Raw genomic sequence first — 21119 nt, forward strand, 5'->3', positions numbered from 1 at the left:
TTTATCCTCTGAGTTTATTTGATTGTGAGAGGCTTCTTTATCACTCTCCAGTTTCCCTGTCATAATCTCTGAAACTTCAAGCGGACTTTGTACTGTGATGTTTCTCAAGTAAAAAAAAAAGTTACAAATACGGCAAAACTATACTAATTTTGCTCTTAGAACAGTTTTGTTTCTTCATCCCTCAGTGACAAAAGAAACGCATGATATAGTATAAAGAACTCAACTGAGAAATTCTAACAGTTTATGTTCTTTATCTTGATTGTGTTTTATACTTTTTTTTTTTAACCTCTTTAATTAGTACACTCCCCTTTCAAAAAGACAAATCTGGGAACAGCTGCTTGCCTTATATATTAAAATTGCGTACCGTCTCAGGGCTGTAAAATAGGCATGAAATTAAAGAACTGTGTAGAAAGTACACAACAGAGGTTCTGTAAGTCCATGTTAAATATTTTAAAGTTTTTGCAATGTGTGACTATAACATTAGTTAGTTTGAATCTTAATTTTCTAGAAAACAAATCACTGATGAGTTAGTGCTTCATTCTGATCATAAAATGACACTAACAATTTTTGACATAGGGTTAATTAGGTCCTAATTTAAACCGAAGTTATGAATGGATAGCAAAGTATATTTAGTACTGTTTGAGCCAAGCCATTTAATGGTGAAAAGCAGTTCTGAGGAAGCACATTTATGTTTATCAAGATTTCAGACACTTTCCATTTTTAAGGGTAAAGAATATCCAAATTACTGCAGTGTAGTTCTGAATCCTCTGGGCTGCTGAGCCCCACCATTCTTACATAGGATATTCTTCTGCATTTCCTATTAAATCACATTTAGTGTGCCTTCCAAGATACTTAAGAAGTTACATCAATAAATGATGTTGGCCAAGCTCACTACTCTATTCCTCTCCTTTACTTTTTAGTCAGTATCACCATGAAGACTTACACTGACTAGTCTGTTTTTAAGTTCACATTTTAGAGTCAGTGTTTTTCAAACACTTTAAAGAGGGAGCGAGAACTGGGGGAGTGGGATGAATATATATATATATTTATCACAGACTACTAAAATTCCATACAAAATAGGGATTTTTATGGAAGGCTAAAGGTTTGTCATACCTAATTTAAAATAAAACAAATAATAAATATAAAAAATAAAATGAAACTTACTCTAGTTTTTATTATAATAATCTAGGCTGTATTAGTGTTCCAGGGATGAACCTTCATTGGTTATTCTTCAGTAATTAGATATATTTTTCATAGTTGAGGTTCTAGATGACTATTAAAAAGATTCTCCTCTAAGCCTGTGTTAAGAAATTTAGCGGTCTGTCATTTCAGAAAACTAATTCTGCCTTGAATAAGACAGTTCCGCAGAATAAAACTGCTTTGCCTAGTTCTGTATCCTCGGGGATTGTGTATTCTTTTTGCCTGAGATACCTCCAGGACAAGATCAGTGGTAATCAATAATGCTTCTCATTTGTTTTTAAGCAGGCAGGAAAATCAATAATAGGAGCTGATAGATAATTTTATTTTAGGGCAGAAGTTAAAATAGTTTATTATTCGTGCTTTAGTGTTACCAAAATGTTTGAAGAATCAAATAAAAGATAATTTTATTAGTGGTAGAATATCAAAATGTTACGCTTTATACAGCTTAGCCCTTGATTTTTTAGTCATTTTCCATTAGTTTCATGGGTATTATTTCCTAGATTATCAAATCCTTGTGAGGAAAATATTGTCTTAAACTTCTTTTGTATTTCTTATAGTCCTGAAAAATTCATTTGAATTAACAGGATAGAATATTATCTTATGTTCTTAAAAAGAAACAATTTCTCCTACATTTACCTTACCTAATCCTATAAATCATAATACAGACTGAACAGGCAGATGTGGTTATTTTTATTAGGACAGCTGAGTGAGGGATTTTAGTGTTAATATTCGCCGTAGAACAAGAATATAGAATGTTTCCTAACCATAAGGTTTATCAACATTAAAATTGGTAACAAGTAAGGTTTTCTTCTAAAAACCTTTGTTCTTTTTTTCTTCCTTTATTTCATGCATATGTGAAAAACCTACCAGTATGTATTCTATAGATAATACAGTTTTAGGATTGTAATCCATAAAGTCATTTACAGGTTACTTCTCTTTTTTCAAGTTAACAGTCTTGTAAGTGGTAATTAGGTTCCTGGGCTGTCGTGGAAGTCTTCTTTGTAATAAAGAAAGAGCCTCTTAAACAGACCTAGATTCAAATTAGGGTTCTACTACTTGTTATCTATACAACATATAATTTATATAATAATAAGATTGCAGTAAATATTAATTGAGATGGTACATTTGTAAGTATGCTAGTCAATCCTTGATATTTATTCTGATTTTTTCCCAACTTTTTATTTGAAAAATTGCAAACCCACAGAAAAGATATAAGAATAATATAGTAGATGTCCATGGGCTCTATATGAAATTTCATAAATATTTCGCCACATTTATGCATACACATTCCTTTTCTTTCACTCAATATGTGTATATGTTTGTATGTTGTATGTGAGTTTATAATACAAAGACATCTGCTGAATCATTTTCAGAATAAGTTGGCAGTTTTCTATTTCTTCTTGATCTCGATTGGTATAGTTTGAATCTGTCACACTCCTCTTTGAATTTAGCCTCTAATTGTCAACCCTCTCTCTAGGGAACTGTTCATTCTCTGATTTCCAACATCCTTTCTTACTAGCCATTAGGAGTTGTAACTTAGCCAGCTTGGATTCAGGGCAGACAAGGTCTCCTGACTTAGGGGATAGAGTTTTGTGCCCAGGAAACAGTATATAAAATGCCATTCACCTCATTTTCATTCTTTTGTGACTCTTACAATGTGGTAATCTATGGGGAAAAACCCAAAGAAATTGAGTTTTTTATTTTCACTAGGGCCTAAAACCATGATACTCACTTTTACTTAACCCTTATTTACTTCTACTGACAACCATGTGAGCAAATTATTAATATGCCCATTATACAAAAGGAAACTAATGCATTAATGTTAGATAATTTAACCAGAATCATACAGTCAGGATTGGAACTCAGGGTAGCTAATTCCAAAGCCCATGCTGTTTTTAGGACATCACAGTTTTTGTAGATATTCTGCCTACTTTTAGGAATATTAGGAATATAAGAAATGTATTTCCCTATTCACCATTTAGATTATTTTATGCCTCTTTCAGTCTTTATTATAACTGTATTTTACTTCTTTGAAAAAGTAATTCACTGGCTACATTTTACTCATCTGAAAGTTTCTCTGTCTTTATCTTAAAACTTAAGAGTTCTTCACCATTCGACATAACTTAGTCTTTGTCCCTCCACCAAAGCATTTGGTGGGTCAATAAACATCTTCCAAAAAGGTCCAGATAGTAAATATTTTAAGCTTTGCTAACCATACAATCTCCATTGCAACTACTAACCTTTTCCCATGGTAGCATGAAAACAGTCATAGCCAATACATAAATGAATGGGTGAGACTGTGTTCTAATAGAAGTATTTTCAAAACCAGGTACAATTTGACCTGTAGGCCTTGAAATTGACCCCTATTGTAAATCATCATCTTATATGCCCATCTCCTGTCTGAATTTGTTTAATTTTGTAAAATGACCCAAGTTCTTTTGTCCCTTCTACATGAAAATGTACATGATATAATATATATAGCAGGTGCCTCAAAGCATGCCATCCTGAAAGTAAGTTTTACACTGAGGAGGGAACATCTTAATAAAAGATCAGTGATATTTAGAGGAAAATTTCAAGGTACATGACCCCTGACCTTAAACGTGTTAGTAATAATATGTTCCATCTAGCATACTATAAGCCATATTCTGATTGCTATTTTAGGTATGTTGAATGTGCCCAGCATGACAAAAGAAAGACAAAACAGGTGTGACAATGGAAATCTCAGTGTAATGTGTTGGAGATTTGATGATTACTGGGTCGCACTACTCACATGAGTAACATAATCAGGAGAGTCACTGCTAATGGTTTCTTATAGAAATAGAAATAAAACTGTGTTACATATATTTTCTCAATTTCAGCATTTCTTCTGGAGATTATTATCGTAAGAGGGACTGTTTCTCCTTTATGTCTGATAATCACACCTTCCTTTCCAGTCTGTTGAGCCTCATATCATAAATTCTGATCTGTTGGAATTTATGCAATAAACACTAAATAATTATATTGATATTATGTAGTCTTTTCATGTACACATATTTATTATCTGGTGTTTGAAATTTTCTTTTCCTCACTTTTCTCCTTTATAAAGGAAGATACCAACTCTTCAAAGAATAATTTACCTTTTGATGAGTCTGAAAAAATTTTCTTGATTATAAACATTTCTGAAAGATGTAATGATCTTTGGTTTAGTAATCAGTTATCTCATGTGTGCTTCAGCATTGCTGAATAGGCTTTTTTAAACAAACTGAAAAATCAAATGAAAATTACTGGAAAGGATAGCAAAACATTAGACGCAGTCAAAGGAGTGATCAGAGGAAAATTTATAGTTGTAAATACCTGCATTAGAAAAGATCTCAAACCAATAACCTAACTTCATAACATAAGAACCTAAAAAAAGAAGAGTAAACTAAACCTAAAGCCAGCAGAAGGATGGGAATAATAAAGATTAGAACAGAAATTTTAAAAATGGAGAATAAAAAATAACAGAATCAAAAAATCAAAAGTTGGTTCTTTGAAAAGATCAAAAACTGTCAAACCTAATTACATTGACTAAGAAAAAAAAGTCAAATCACTAAAATAAGAAATGAAAATAGGGAGTATTACCACCAGCCTTACAAAAATAATTGAATGAATAACTGTATGCTAATAAATTAGACAACCCAGATGAAATGGACAAAGTCCTGGAAATATACACCCTATGAAAACTGACTCAAGAGGACATAAAAAATCTAAACAGAGATAAAACAAAAGATTGAATCAGTAATAAAAATTCTTTTGAAAAAGAGAAGCCTAGGACCAAATGACTTCAATAATGAATTCTACCAGTCATTTAAAGAATTAACACCCATCCTTCTTAAATAAACACTTATTCTATGAAGCCAGCATTACCCTGGATAAAGCCAGACAGAGATATCCCAGGGAAAAGGAAATTACAGCTCTATATCTTTTTTTGTATATTAATGTAAAAATCCTTTACCAAAGAGCAAGCTAAATCTAGCAGCATATTAAAAGGAATATACACCATGATCCAAGTAGGTTTTATCTCAAGAATGCAAGGGTAGGTGCACCTGGGTGGTTCAGTAAGTTAAAGCCTCTGACTTCGGCTCAGGTCGTGATCCCGGGATCCTGGGATCGAGCCCCATATCGGGCTCTCTGCTTGCCAGGGAGCCTGCTTCCCCATCTCTCTCTGCCTGCCTCTCTGCCTACTCGTGATCTCTGTCTGTCAAATAAATAAAAATCTTTAAAAAACAAAAAAAAGACTGCAAGGATAGTTCAACATATGAGAAGTGATCATTGTAATTTATTAACAGAATGAAGGGGGGGAAATCATTTGATCATCTCAATCAGTGAAGAAAAAGCATCTGAAAAAATCCAATATCCTTTCATGATGAAAACACTTAACACATTAGGACTAGGAGGGAACTTTTTCTACTCGATAAAGGTCATTTATGAAAAACCTGTAGCTGATATCATGCCTAATGGTAAAAGTATGAAAGCCTTTCCCACTAAGATTGTGAACAAGATGGGTCATCTGGCTGTCTCAGTCAGTAGAACATGTAACTTTTTTTCTCAGAATTGTGACTTTGAGTCCCATGTTTGGTGTAGAGGATTAAGAACAAGACAAGGGGGGCGCCTGAGTGGCTCAGTGGGTTAAAGCCTCTGCCTTCGGCTCAGGTCATGATCCCAGGGTTCTGGGATCGAGTCCAGCATCGGGCTCTCTGCTCAGCGGGAAGCCTGCTTCCCTTCTTCTCTCTCTGCCTGCCTCTGCCTACTTGTGATCTCCATCTGTCAAATAAATAAAATCTTTAAAAAAAAAAAAAAAAGACAAGGACGTCTAGGGATGCTTGAGTGGCTCAAGTCGGTTAAGTGTGTGGCTTCAGCTCAGGTCATGACGCTAGGGTCCTGGGATCAAATCCCACATCAGGCTCCTTGCTCAGTGGGGAGCCTTCTACCGCTCCCTTTCCCCTGACTTGTGTTCCCTCTCTCACTGTCTCTCTCTCTCTGTCTCTGTCAAATAAATAAATAAATAAAACCTTTAAAAAAAAAAAAAAGTAAAAATTAAAATTAAAAACTAAAAAAGAAGCTATTTGAGCTAATAATGAATTTACCATAGTTGCAAGATTCATGATCAACACACAAAAAATAGTTCTATTCTATACACTAATAATGAACAAATCAAAAATAAAATTAAGTCACCAACTCCATTTAGCATCCAAAAAGAATAAAATACCTAGGAATAAATTTAACTACAAAGTGTAAGTCTTATATACAGGAAACTGCAAAGCACTGCTGAAAGAAATTAAAGAATACCTAAGTAAATAGAAAAATATTCAGTGTTCATTGGTCGGAAGACTTAATGACGTTAAGATGACAAAACTCCTCAAAGTGCAATCCCTATCAAAATTCCCATGGTATCTTTTTTATAAATGGAAAAGCTGGTTCTCAAAGTTAAGTGTAATTTCAAAGAAGCCCAAATAGCCAAAACAGTATTGAAAAAGAAGAGTAAAGTTGAAGTATGTAGTCTTTTCAATTTCAAAACTTACTACAAACCTACACTATGGAGCTGGCATAAGGCAGACATACAGACAAATAGGATAAGATTGAGAGTCCAGAAATAAACCCAAGTATCTATGAGCAATTGATTTTCAGCAAAGGGTACCAAGAGCACTGAGTAAGGAAATACTGTTCTTTTTAACAAATGGTGCTAGCATAACTGGATATACACTTTCAAACGAATGAAGTTGGCCCCATACCTTCTACCATATACAAAAATTAATTCAAAGTGCGTCAGTGATCTATGTATGAGTTAAAACTATATATTCTTAGAAGAAAATATAGGGATAGATCTTCATTACCTTGACTTTGGCAGTGGATGCTTAGATATGACACCAAAAGCACAACAAAGAAAAAAAATAATGTAAGTTAGACTTTATCAAAATTAAAAACTTGTGTTTATTCAGGGATGTTAAGAGGTGAAAAGACCAGGATACCTAGGTGGCTCAGTCAGTTAAGCACCTGCCTTCAGCTCAAGTCATGGTCCCAGGGTCCTCAGATGGAGTCCTGCATCAGGCTCCCTGCCAGCAGGGAGTCTGCTTCTCCCTCTCCCTCTGCTGCTCCCCCTGCCTGTATGCACGCATGCTCTCTCTCCCCCTTTCAAATAAATAAATAAAATCTTTTTTTTAACAAAGTGAAAAGACAACCTACAAAATGGGACATGCAAATCATATATCTAATAAATGTCTAGTTTTCAAAACATAATATATAAGAATTCTTACAGTATAATATTCTTACAGTAGAACTACAACCCAATTCAAAAATGCAATGATCAAAGGACTTGAACTGATACTTTTCTAAGGAAGATATACAAAAGGTCATCAGGCCCATAAAGGAATATTTAACATCATTAATCATTAGGGAAATGGGGATCAAACCACAATAAGATACTATTTCATGCCCACAAAGATGGCTATAATTGAGAAAAGAAGGGGTAAAAAAAGAGCAAGTAACAGGTGTTGGTAAGGATGTAATTAGAATCCTCATCCTACATTGCTGGGGGGAATGTAAAGTGACACCGCCATGGTGAAAAACAGTTTGGAAGTTCCTTAAATTGCCATATGACCCAGCAATTCTGCTCTTGAGTATCTCCCATAAGAATTGAAAACAGGTACTCTGACAAATACCCATACACGATATTCATGGCAACACTATGCCCAGTAGTCTAAAGCTAGAAACAACTAAAATGTCCCATCAATGCATGAATGGATAAACAGATTATAGTATGTTTATACAATGGAATATTATTCAGCCCTAATGAGGAATGAAGTACTAATAAAAACTACAGTGAGGATGCACTTCAAAAAACGTGAAGTGAAAGAGGGTCCCGTATGGTTCCAAATTATATGAAATATTCAGAATAGGTGAATTGATAGAGATAGGAAATTAGTTGTTGCAAAGGCTAGAGGAGGGGAAGAATGGAAGTAACTGATTAATGGCAATAGGGTTTCCTTTGGAGGTGATAAAAATGTTCTATAACTAGATGGTGATGGTCATGTAACATGGTGAATGCACCAGATGTCACTGAGTGGAAACTTTGCAATGGTTAATTGTATGCTATGTACGTTCCAGCTGAATTTTTTTAAGCTGAAACAAAACAAAAAATACTTGAAATCATTAAATATGTGATAAACTGAAAGAGAGTTTTCCTTGATTATTAGAATGGAAGCAGGAACTGGGCTACTATGACCACTATTACAAAGTTCTGATTTTTTCTGACCAAAGCAGTACCTCTGTGCTAATCAGTGGCTAAAAGGACAACTACTAAGAATATGGTAGGTATTAAATTTGGGGTAGGAGGATAGTCTATTAGAGGGATCACAGCTCTTTTCACATGAGAGCATTCTCTCAACCGTATCCAGCACCCTTTCCAGTTGAGGCCTTTTTCTGTCTGCTACTAGAAAGTTGGAACCAAATTCTGCCAAATTGACTTCATTTGCTTTATGTTAGGGTCACTGGTTTAGTAGGTCAGGGCTGCTGAATCTCTGGATTTCAGTGACGCACTTAACAAAGTTTCATGTCACTGTAGCATATAGCATAGCATAGGGATCTCCTCAGCCTTGTCATCCTGATGTCTTTTTTTAATCCCATTTTTTATGCCCCAATACTAGAAAGACTAGTAAATGCAGCAGTTGACAGACTTGGAATCTAAAAAAAGCAGAAATGAATATTATGGGTAAAATGTAAGAAAATGAATTTTATCAGGTAAATGTTAACTGTTGCACTTGGGACAAAAAACACAACTGAACAAGGAAACTGTTGGAGGGGACAGGATTTGATAGCAAGATATGCAGTAAAGAGTAACAACATGTGATATCACTCCTAAACTTTTAATACGAGCTAGCACAAATGGGTTATTTAAATGCAGTTATTTAAATGACTCTGCACTAATCAGGCCACATCTGGGGCATTGTTATCCATTCTGTTTCACAAGACACTTTTAGAAACTGAAAATAAATCCAGAGGTCTTATGTCAGAAATGATGAGGATTTCATTCAGTCCCATGCCATGAGACACAGTTGAAGAAAACAGGAATGGCTAGTCTTGACAATATTGGCAGTCTTCAAATAATGAAAGCTATCCTAAAGGAAAAAGAAAAGGAAAAAGAACAGAATAGACTGCCAGGTATGGTCATGAAAGCATTCAAGCAAAGACTTGGTGACCATTTTGCAAAAATATTCTTGATTAATGGGTGGACCACATTGTAACTAAAGTGTCTTTCAACCTTAAGATTGCATAGATCTGAATATTTACTAGAAAGCAGGCAACATGAAGATAGGGAAAGAAAATATAAGTTTAAACCAATGGTCTCCTAGAACTCAAGTATTTTATCGGATGCATCTAAATTCAAGGCATGGTTGAAGGTACTGGCATCCTCTGAATAACCATTGGGAGTAACTCAGAAGTGGTGACACTTTCAGGTTTGGGTTGGTATCTGTAGGAAGATAACTTCTTTCCTTGGCTTTGTTTTATAGTCTAGTCTCCTGAGACAAGATCTGGGGCTTGGAAGCCCAGCACAGCTCTCTTCTTCAGGAAAACCTGGAACACCATACTACTCATTCTCTGCCTCAAGTTCCAGGAGAAGACCACTCCATGATTCTACAGCACTTGGTAAGTATGTTGTACAACAAATCCTTTCTTAAAAATGTTCCTTTTCGTTTTTTAAACTCTTAGTCTTCTGGCTACACTTTTATTTAGTAGGAATTTGGTTTCTTAGATATGATGTTGATAATAAGGCTAATTTGCATATAATAATGTATCAGATATTTAATAAACAATCAATTTAATATTCTTGTTTGGTCATCATAAGAGGAACTAAATAGTGAAAAGTGGGACTGGTTTTTCCTATTATAATAAAAATGCCATGGGCTAATATTAATACCTTATTTTTGACTGAGATTGATATAATGCTGAACAGTTAACAGTGTGGTTTTATATACTTTGTCATCTCTTAGGTCCAACAGCCCTGCTGGTCAATGAGTGTAATAACTAGATTTAATATAAAATGAGGCTCAAGAGGACATATTCGTATAATTAGTAGATGGTTTATCCAAGATAAAATTTAAGAATTTTTGACTCCACATCAAGGTCCTTTGCATTTGAAGTTTTCTACTCCCCATTTTTTAAAAATTTGAGGTAAATCAATCATATTAAAATATACAATGCAGTGAAGTTTAGTGTATTCACAGTGCTGTGCAGCCATCATCTCTGTCTCGTTCCAAAGCATCACCTCAAAAGGAAACTCAGTGTCTATTAAGTTTTGAACCCTAATTTTCTTTAGTTTCCTTCTTTTACGCCTTATACATACCCTAACCAGGCCAGTTTGTTTTGTGTTGCTGCTTATAGCAAGCCTCAGGTACACTCTGGCACCTTATCCAAGCAGTTTTTAAGTGTGAGAATTATTGGTGATTCCTTCATAGGAATCTTCTTTATACAGAATTGAAGTTGTACAGGATAATTCTATCAAGGATAGGCCAGCTTCTGAAATAAATACATCCTACTAAAAGAAAATATGTCATAGGAGTGCCTGGGTGGCTCAGTGGGTTAAAGCCTCTGCCTTCAGCTCAGGTCATGATTCCAGGGTCCTGGGATCGAGCCCCGCATCAGGCTCTCCGCTCAGTGGGGAGTCTGCTTCCTCCTCTCACTGCCTGCCTCTCTGCCTACTTGTAATCTCTGTCAAGTAAATAAATAAAATCTTTTAAAAAAAAGAAAATATGTATAGTTATTTATTCTGCAAATACCAATTTATATATCTACCTTCTGTGAAAACGAGATTTTTGTGAAATAGCCCTTGTCCCTGGGTCTAGAGTATGCTTGAATATATGAAAGGGCAATGATAATCATGTTTGCATAGAGAGCTCTGACTAGATATGTCCACCTCTCAGCATTATGGGTGACTTAATATGTGTAATAAAGTAAGCCCAGAAGATGTAGACTAGTATAATGTTTATTAAAGAAATGATAAATTGTAAAGCATCTTTTCTCCATCTTCACCTTTGTTTCCCACCAAATGAGTTAGGGTAGGAACACTCATTGAAATCTACATGTGTTAGTGTCACTAGAGAATTATCTTGTTAGTAAGCTATGTGAGTATATACTATGTCAAAAAGCACTAATACGGACCAATATAATATTACTAAAAATTCAGGGAGAAAATAAGTTATTGATTCACTAGGAATTAGGGTAGAGGTATAAAAACTCAAGTTTTCCAGAAATTAAAACTTGTATCTTCATTTTCATTTTTTCATTTTGATTATGATAGTGATCAATACTTTTATCTCCTCCATGCCAGGTATATATCTTTACAAAAGTTCTCTGAGGTTTTAATACTAACCTGTGTTACGGATGAAAAATCAAGACCCAGGAAGCTTAGCAACTTAGCCAAGACTTGGTACCCAGGGAAGCCCGCTCATTTCCTGTATGAATATCACTTAGTGGAGTGTTAGTCCATTCTTCATTGTCATTTATCACTCTGCCACTCTTTCTTGGCATTGTAGTTATTCATAAAATCTCAGAGTTGAAAGGACTTCAGAGATCATCTTTACCCACCTCAGTATCTTCTCAAGCTGCTTAGATGCTTTACGAAATCTGCATTCTGCAAAACAGCATCTAGCTATCTAAATTAGAATATTTTGCCACAGGAGCGCCTGGGTGGCTCAGTGGGTTAAAGCCTCCCCTTCGGCTCAGGTCATGATCTCAGGGTCCTGGGATGGAGCCCCGCATTGGGCTCTCTGCTCAGCGGGGAGCCTGCTTCCTCCTCTCTGTCTGCCTGCTTCTCTGCCTACTTGTGATCTCCGTCTGTCAAATAAATAAAATATTAAATATATATATACATATATATATATGTATATATATATTCTGCCACAGATTTTAATATAAACATAGTAATAATGGCTAAAATTTATTGTCACTCTCTTGTCAGGCACTGCCCCAAATATCTTTCCATATTATCTTTACTACAATAGCTCTAAGGGGTGTTACTCCCTTTTTACATCTTATATAACGGAAGCTCAAAGAGATTAAAAATAACTTGCCCAAGTTCACACAGCCACTGTATTTGTTGCTGCTGAAATTAGGAGCTGAAATTTGAATCCAGCCAGCTTACTCTAAACTGTTAGACTTTGCAACCCCTCAAAAGTAAACTGTGAATCCCAAATTCATTGTTTTTAAATAGAACATTATGTACATAATTGTGCAGTGGCAGCCAGTGAGGAGATAAAGATATAAAATAAGCATTTCCAGGTGCCTGGGTGGCTGAGTGGTTAAGCTTCTGACTCTTGATTTTGGCTCAGACTATGATCTCAGGGTTGTGAGATCAAGCCCCATGTCAAGCTTCATGCTGGACGTGGAGCCTGCTTGATTCTCTGCCTCTCCCTCTGCCCCTCCCCACCTCCTCTCTAACTAAAAAAAAAAGAAAGGAAGAAAGATAAGAAACATTTCTATTTACATAGGCAGTATAAACTGTCCTAAACTAAATAAAACATCTTCTGCTAGTTATTAATCCAAAATAGATTGATGAGCTCCAAACTGATAGGAGCAGTTCAGTTGACTCTCTTGGTATAGAGTGTGGTTTTTGCTCAAAGGATACTGTATTTGTTAGTTTCGAAGAGTTAGGTTCTAGAAAAGCCTCACAAAGAAAAAATTTGCTTCTAAGATTTATAAGTATAGAGTGTGCCAGATATTGTTTATCTTGGCACTTTTCTTTTAAGGAAATATAGGCTGCCTCTTGGTATAGGAACTTAAAAAGTAATGAATGAATGATTTGCCCCCTTTTTTAATGTATAAAATTTCCCACATGCTACTTCTAAAGTTACTTTTTTAGCTTTGCAGCCTTATTGTAAAGATGCCCTGTCCTAATTTAAAATACGAATATAATTCTTTCTTAAACAACTGTGTGTCTTACTGTGTCGTATAATTTATGACACAGGAAAATATGCTTATTTAATTCTCATTTTTATGGTTTGCAAAATAGTATACTTTATGCCAGCCTTATTACTAGCAAAACCCTCTGAAAAATCCTGAATTTCATCCATTATTTGTTTAAGATTGGAAAGCTGCGCTTACCACCTTTTTTTTTTTACAGTAAATAAGATGAACAAGATTTAAATTTTAAATTTTAGATAAGTAAAATTAAACTACCAAGTAAAGCTGATCAGTTATCTGTGAAAATAGGTTCTCGTTTATATCTTATAAAGAAATAGACTTTTTCTAGTTATTTTTGAAATAATATAAACACCCATGGACAAATCACCCAACAGTTAGTACTGAATTTGCAGTTTTAACCACACATTGTAAACAGTAAGTGTTCTTACAGAATACTAGATGACATTGTATATGACAGTGCCTGTATTTTAATAGTTTATGTAGCATTTCTCTGACATGATTACAAGCATAATTTTTCATTGATTAAATTTTATTTCAAATTTTTAACATAATAAATTATAGCACAGCATTAGCTTTCAGTCTGGTTAGTATGCTTTTAAACCTAATTCTTCATGTGATGTGGACACTGAATTTGTGTCTCTGTTTAGCAGTTTTATTATTAAAGTGACCTGTTGTACCAAATGCCCTCTGTAAGTGAAAGTGAGATATGTGGTGTAAAGTGCCTGGTATGGAGCCTGGCACATAAAGAGTTTTTAAGAAATATTAATTCCCTTCACACATGCTTATTGGTTTGTTATTTTCTTTCTTGTTTTACTTTGTTTGCTTTTCATCTTCCTAAACTTACCTGATACGTATTTCAGAATATATCCCTTCATTAGGAGAACTGTTTTGCCCAGGAACCATCAGAAAGAACGAAGCCCCGATCCCTATATGCCCTTGCTTTTTCCTAAGTACTGGAAAACAAGGCACTGGAAGGAAAAAATTTCTGTTCAGTTGAAGTCAGACCTTTTAAAATAGAAATTCTGATGAAATGATATTGTTTTCCAAATGCAGATCCTTTGCAAGCAAAGAAAGTCAGAAAGGTGCCTCCTGGTTTGCCTTCTTCAGTAAGTACCCATTTTTTTGACTTTGTGGTAAAGAAACTGATTTCAGGTATTCAATATTTGCTGGCTGTAAGGATATATTCGATTGGCGTCAGCAGGCACACTTTACATATTAACTCTTAACTGTTTAATGGAATCATTGATTGAGATAAATCCACATTTAATGTTAGGTTTTCAGATTTCTCTGCAGTAATTTGTAGCTTACTCATATGCTGTTACTCAGTGTCCCTGTCATTTGAATTCCTCTCTTGGGAAGAGGACTAGGCCGGTAGCTGTCAAAGAAGATCTCCTGTACAGGTCTTTTGATGTTTAATTAGTCATTATGTTGCTGAACAGGAGGACAGACAGAGATTAATAGCTGAGAATCTTAGAAATTTACATTTGTAATAATCCCAGTGGAGCTAAAGACATTAAGATTCGGAGGACATGTTCGGCTCAGCTTGCCTCAGTAGGACTGAAGTTATTAATATGCATAAATCACCGAGTCAGATGTTCATTGTGAAGCCCTTGTGGATTTTAAAGCCTTCATTAAGCCTTTCCTAACTTCAGCCTAGCATCAGGAAAGCTTTCAAGCAACTAGTTTGTTGATCCCCCTTTGCTCAAAAAATGTATCCTTTGAGAATAAAGAGCTTTCATGAAGGAGGCTGGAAAGGTTTGGTGAACAATCATTAATGGCCGTGATAATCTAATGCTGTAGGGGTGTTTATGCTATTAAACATACTTTATTCTTTTAAAGAGTAAAAGTATTTGTAAATTAACCTACATCAAAAATCCACCTACATTTTTAAAAATCTCTGGTGTGAGAAGGGAAGATTTTTTTTTTCTCCTTTCCCTTTGCTTAGAACAAATGGGGAGTGGGGCTTTTGGATTGAGGCCCCATGCCTTGTAGGGTACATCTCTTTGTTGTGTAAATGGATGTTGGGCTTTTATTTGGCAGTACTTAACACATGGGCGCAGGTGCTGCTGGATGAGTCACAGCTCATCGAAGTATACACTGAATGGAATATCCGGCTTGGCAAGTAGTAATCTAGAAGGAGCAGCATGGGTCTGAGCTTTTTATTTTTTATTAAAGCTGAAGTAGAGATAGCATCTTTTTGGTTGTTTGCCTTCCTTCTTTCCGGTGTTCTTCCCCTGCCTTCTCTTCCTTGTGATACATGAAAACTCAAATTTGAAATCCTCTTTGAAACCCAATTCCAGATGGATCTGAGTTTAATGCAGCCTAGGGCAGCTGTGCTCTGAACCTGCAGCCTACCTGGAAGGTTGGATTGCAGCTGCAGGCATTCTTAAAAGCTTTTGCTTGCATAAGCACTTGGGCCCACTAGAGGCTGAATAGCTGCTTGATAAACAAAATGAACACAATGCCTCAAATCATTATTCCCGAAGACAGGAATTTTTTTCCACAACAGCTAAAAATAGTTGGGCAATTTACATTTTAACAGTTGTGTGCTGTGCTGGGGTAGGTGGTTCAACAGTAAAACAGATGATTTCTGCTAGATTAACAGAAATCATATTTAAAATTGACGGAACTGCTAAAACATGTAACTGTGCAATTTTCTTGTAATTTATTGCCATAATTCTATGAAAGTAATAAAGGTTAAATTGCATATTTATATATATAATACTTAGCAGAACGACACAGGTGAAAAAAAATAAGATTTATAAATGAAAAATTCATCCTATTTCTCTTAGCCTGACCTTGATTTTAAGAAACAACCTATTTTCAGTGTTTCGTAGTTTTTTCTTGTTTAAAACAAAAGACAAAATAGAACAGCCTGGAAAGAGTATACACACAAGAGGTAACCAATATTCCCTCCAGTTCTAATCATAACAGCATTCACTGCTTGGGGGTAGTTCCCTCTACTAGTCTTCTGTTGTCAGGACAAGCCACAGAGAAGGGGAAGGGCACTGAATTCTGAGCTTTGATTTCTTTGAGAACCATTAGGAAATTTCATAAGCCAAGCCTACTTATATATTGTGTTACTAACTACCTTACTCAGAACAGAATAGAATTCAGTGTTTTCAATTCTATATTTAACATCCGCATCTGACATACACTACTTAGAAACGATGCTGAAAATAGTATTTAGACATATTGAATGTTATTAAGGATATATAAAGAATAAATGCATTTTAATTAATTGAAAGTGTATTTTAGATTAAGTGATATGTTGAAATCTCAGGTTTTTTAAAGAGAATTTTTTTAAACTTTAAAAATGATACTTTGATAAATATTACCAAAATAATAAACTTCTGAGAATACTTATGGTTACAGTATTTACCTTTTCAGTATTTAAGCAAATGGGAATTTAAAGTTACAGTGCTTTTACTATTGAAATGCTTTTACTGAAATATATGCAGGGTATAGACGTTTAACAATATGAATCATAAAAAGGTATTAAAATGTGGACTGTGTGTATTTTATTTCATGACCATTTGAATGTTATACTTCCCAAACAAAAGTAGAAACTTGGCAGTAACATCTCAGATTTCACAGTTTGCTGCTTATCCAAATATCTTCAATCATCTGTAAAATATATGTTACCTTTACTAAATAAACAGTAGAAGAACTAGGTTAATACTGTACTACTTGTACTGCTACGGAAAACAGAAGGTAGGGTTACTTAACATGCAAAAGGCATTGATAATCTACTTAGTTGACCACATAGCATTGGTAAGAGGCCTTTTCTTTTTGTAAGTCATGATATAAATTTAGGTATCATAAGCTCCTTTATTCCTCTCTGCAGATCAACTGAATGGTAATTCCTATCTGTGGATAAAGTCCCAGTAAGGGTGTGTTGGCATCATTAAAGCAGTATGGTCAGTAAGGTTAAGAGAATGATCTGCTCAAATCTGCTGGCTCAGTTAATGATTGACTGTATGACTCTGGCTTAGTCAGTTAGCCCTTAGGAAGTTTGAAGTGGGAAATCTGAATTTCCTTTCAGGTCTAAAAATGCTAAGTACTTACAGTTTTAAAACTGATGTGCCCCTCCACCTCCCCCCAGAAAAACCCTGATGTGCCCAGCACTTAACCAAAAAGCATAATGATCCTAGTTTCCTTCCTGATATTTAAAAAAAAAAAAGAAAAGCATCCTTAAGCACACTACATTTTCCACTTGCTTTTCTAGATAGGTTGAAATACTGGACAATGTAGAATGGTAGCAACAACATTGGAATGACGCTTAAACATTGAAAATTCTACCATATACACACACTACCAGTACCTTCAAGGAACTTACCATCTAGTATGAGAAACAAGCATTCAGTGAATTAATTATATTGCAGTGAGGCAAGTAAAGATGTATACCAAGCACTCTGGAAACAGAGAGTAGGTAGAACTAATCCTACCTTGGGAAGTACTAATGGCCTTGGGAGTTGACATCTGAACTGTGTCCAGAAAGATAAGTAGCAATTCTTCTGTTAGGAAGAGGGAGGATGAACCGTGAAAGGCATAAACATGAGAAAATAAACACATGCTCAGGACACATCTAGAAGTACGACATTACTGGATTCTATACTAGACACAATTTTTGTACTTTCCCTATTAACAGACTCACTTTCCCACTCCAGAAGAGGATTGGGGAACATACAAAATCAGTCCAGATATGAAACAGTATAAACAGTCACTGAAGTATCCTGGCTGATAAATAATAGGTGGCATTCGTAATTATTAAGGTTTGTCTAGGAGACTTTCAGAAGGTATGGTGTTTTGACTTTGTGAGGTGTTTTCCTCCTTTTTTAGGGTTCCTGAGCTGCTTCTCCCCTTCTCTAACCACTGACTTTAGTCTTTATCCTTCTGTGTACATCAGTTGTTTTTCATCTGTATCAGATTTGTACCAAGATACAACGTTTAAGGAAAATTTTGAAGCACTGTATAGGGACTGGGGGCGGTTGTGATTTTTTTCCAATAATTCCAAAAGGAAAAAAAAAAAAAGGAAACAGTTGTTCAGTGTTAGCATCCTTCATAGCCTCAGTGTCACTCTGTTAGAGGTGTAGGACTTACATATATGAGGATCTGTGTTCACCATTATCTGTATTACCTTAATCTTTAATCTTTGTAACACACCTCTTTAAGATAACTAATACCCGCTTCTTACAAATGAAGAAATTGAGACTCAGAGATATTAAGATCACACATACAACCAAGATTGCAACCTAATTTAATATCAAAGGCCATTTTCTGTTTATTTTGAATGTTAAAGCTTATTACATATCTTGGTTTACTCATAAAACATCCTGTTTAGTATATTAAATTTAAGCCATAGTTTATTCTGTCATTATGTTTTTGTTGATCAAATTTATTTTTAATTAGCTTTGTTCTTTTAAGAACCTATCACCATCAAAAGGATGATGTAGAAAAGCACAATCTTTTCCAGTCCAGGAGTTAATGGGTTTTACCTGACCTCAGCTACGTTTTATTTTAAAACCCGAGAACTTGCTTTTAAGTTTTCTGAACAGCAAGGAGAATACAGTGCCCCTCTCAAATGTTAGTGTGCCAGGTATCCTGTGCCCAGCATGTGCTCAGCATATAATAGATGCTCGATAAATATTCTTTATTTTTTCTAGTTCCTACACTGCAGCCTGAAATTTAAATCAGCATTTCATTTTTATCAAATGTTGCTGAAAAGCAAGCAAAAGTTTGAAAACATAAGGATGGATAAATGTTAGACTGAAAGAAAAAACTTATTGTGTTACCTAGACTTGTATATGTATTGTATGTGCTTGGTACATGCGTGGTAAATTGTAGCTGCGCTTGTTGTTTAGAAAGCATTCTCTTCAGAAAAGGAACCTGTAGGAAAAAAATTCGTTGAATCAAATTCTGCCTAGAATTCATACTACTTATTTTTGTCTTCTGAACTATCAGGAGTTTATGCTTTCTTCCCCCACCCCCCATCCTGGATTTTTATCATTGGTTTAACATCTTTATGTCCCTCTGAAGCATTTCTCAGATGGAAGGAAGTTTCTTTGCTCTTTATTCTTTATCTTCTAATTTGTTGTTAGTATTTTCAGACCTAGATCCTTTTTTTTTTTTTTAATATGCTGCAGAAGATGCAGAATTCTGAAGTAAGAAAGAAGCAAGACACTTTCAAAATTTTTATCACCAGAAAATAAACACACAGGACAAATTCCAAAATGCCTTTTTTAGACCCAAATTCTTCCTCGAGTTTTGTTTTTGTTCAATAGCACTTGAAAACGTCTCTTGAACATCAAATTTTAACATCTTCTTTAATGTGGCATGTACTTATTAATTCATTTTGAATGTAACTGGCTTGTAGTCCCAGGCATAGGCTGATGACGCAGTGTTTGTTTCTTGATCAAATGCTATGTTGTACTTTGTCCTTTGTTTTTGAGCGTGTATGAATTTCCCCCACAAAAGCAATACAGTTTATCACATAATTTTTTTGCTTTGTACTTAAACTCTCGAAGTGTATTTTACCAGCTCAGGCATCAAGAAGAAATTTTTTTTTTTTTTTTTTTTTTTTTGGCTCACTCTTTACCCATAAGGAACTGAGCTTTTGAGGTCAATCAGAGCAGCTTAGAATCCACCTTTTCTTTCTTAGACTTTCGTTTGGTAGTTGGCTATAGTTTGGGAAATGATGCCTTCTTTCTCCCCAAGTTTTTATGGGATTTTTTATTGTTAGGAATGGCTTTTTAAAAATTAGTGTGAGGCGCACCTGGGTGGCCCAGTGGGTTAAAGCCTCTGCCTTCGGCTCGGGTCATGGTCTCAGGGTCCTGGGATCAAGCCCCACATCGAGCTCTCTGCTCAGCAGAGAACCTGTTTCCTCCTCTCTCTCTGCCTCTCTGACTACTTGTAATCTCTATCAAATAAATAAATAAAATCTTTAAAAAATAAATAAATAAAATAAAAATAAAAATTAGTGTGAATTTTGACTTGGAAAACTACCATTTAAAAGATCACTGGCAATCTAAGCCAGTAAGAAAAAGGTAAAGGAAGGGGAAAAAAACGAAGAAAAAGGTAAAGGGTTGGAACTGTAGAGTGACTATTATTTCCAAGTTAATCCACACAAATAGCAAACAAGATGAGCAGCAAGTAGAATACTCACAAAGGGAGTGTCTTATGCAAGTCTCTCGGAAGCTAACAGAGTGATTATAGACAATTATCTGAGGCCTTTAAGACTAGCAAGAATCCTAGTGCTTCTGGAATAAACGGTAGTTACACAGCAACAGCTTCAGCTGAGCTTTATGATGAACCCTCCATTTTTTGAACGACTTGGAATAGGTATTAGCTTAGCTCCTTTGGCAGACAAACATAGAGGCCACAGAACAACTGTAGGTACTTGAGAGTTTCTTATTCCTGGCAGTTAGATAAGCTGTCTCTATTTGAAGTCCACGTGATATAAAACTTCCAAAGTGGCCAATTCTTTCTCTGACTTTATAGGTCAGACTAGCAGAAAAATCTTAGTATATAAAGAGGATGGTTCTATAATCCATTCCAAACTTATATTCAGTTTAGCCATTGAATGAAAGATTTTCTTTATACATTAATAAGAAATAGCTTCTGTTTATGCTGACAGTAGCCACTGTTCTGAACAGTGTCTGAATTGTATCGGTATAGATAATAGGCTTTTAATCCATAGTTCTAAGATGTTCATTTTTGTGATGAGCCAGTAATGTCTTTGATCTTATTTTAAGACAGAAAGTAGAAGGATACGTAACCAGTGAGTAAGTTCTGTGTAGCCAGTTTTTTGTACTGATGTGGTTGTACAACCATATCAATATTTATTATTTTCTGATGTCTCTTATTTTTTAAAAAATAAAGATATAAAATAGAAATAAAATAAATAAAAAATAAGAATAAGAACGTCTCTTTTTTTTTAATATTCTTTTTAAAAAGAACAAATGTCTGAATTTCAGAGCTGCCTT

The 21119-nt window shown here is 35.0% G+C and overlaps 1 protein-coding gene across 5 annotated transcripts in view; it reads left to right on the forward strand.

Moving 5' to 3' along the window:
* TCF12 (transcription factor 12) overlaps positions 1-21119 on the forward strand; it is a 385779-nt gene that overhangs the window by 291790 nt on the left and 72870 nt on the right. For all 5 annotated transcript variants that reach the window (XM_032341444.1, XM_032341446.1, XM_032341445.1 and 2 more), the window contains 2 exons: positions 9726-9861; positions 14188-14240. In XM_032341444.1, coding sequence (XP_032197335.1) covers positions 9726-9861; positions 14188-14240 — 189 coding nt within the window. The remainder of the gene's footprint in view (positions 1-9725; positions 9862-14187; positions 14241-21119) is intronic.

The sequence above is a fragment of the Mustela erminea genome, chromosome 5 (genome assembly GCF_009829155.1).
Source record: "Mustela erminea isolate mMusErm1 chromosome 5, mMusErm1.Pri, whole genome shotgun sequence".
In the NCBI taxonomy this organism is placed as follows: domain Eukaryota; kingdom Metazoa; phylum Chordata; class Mammalia; order Carnivora; family Mustelidae; genus Mustela; species Mustela erminea.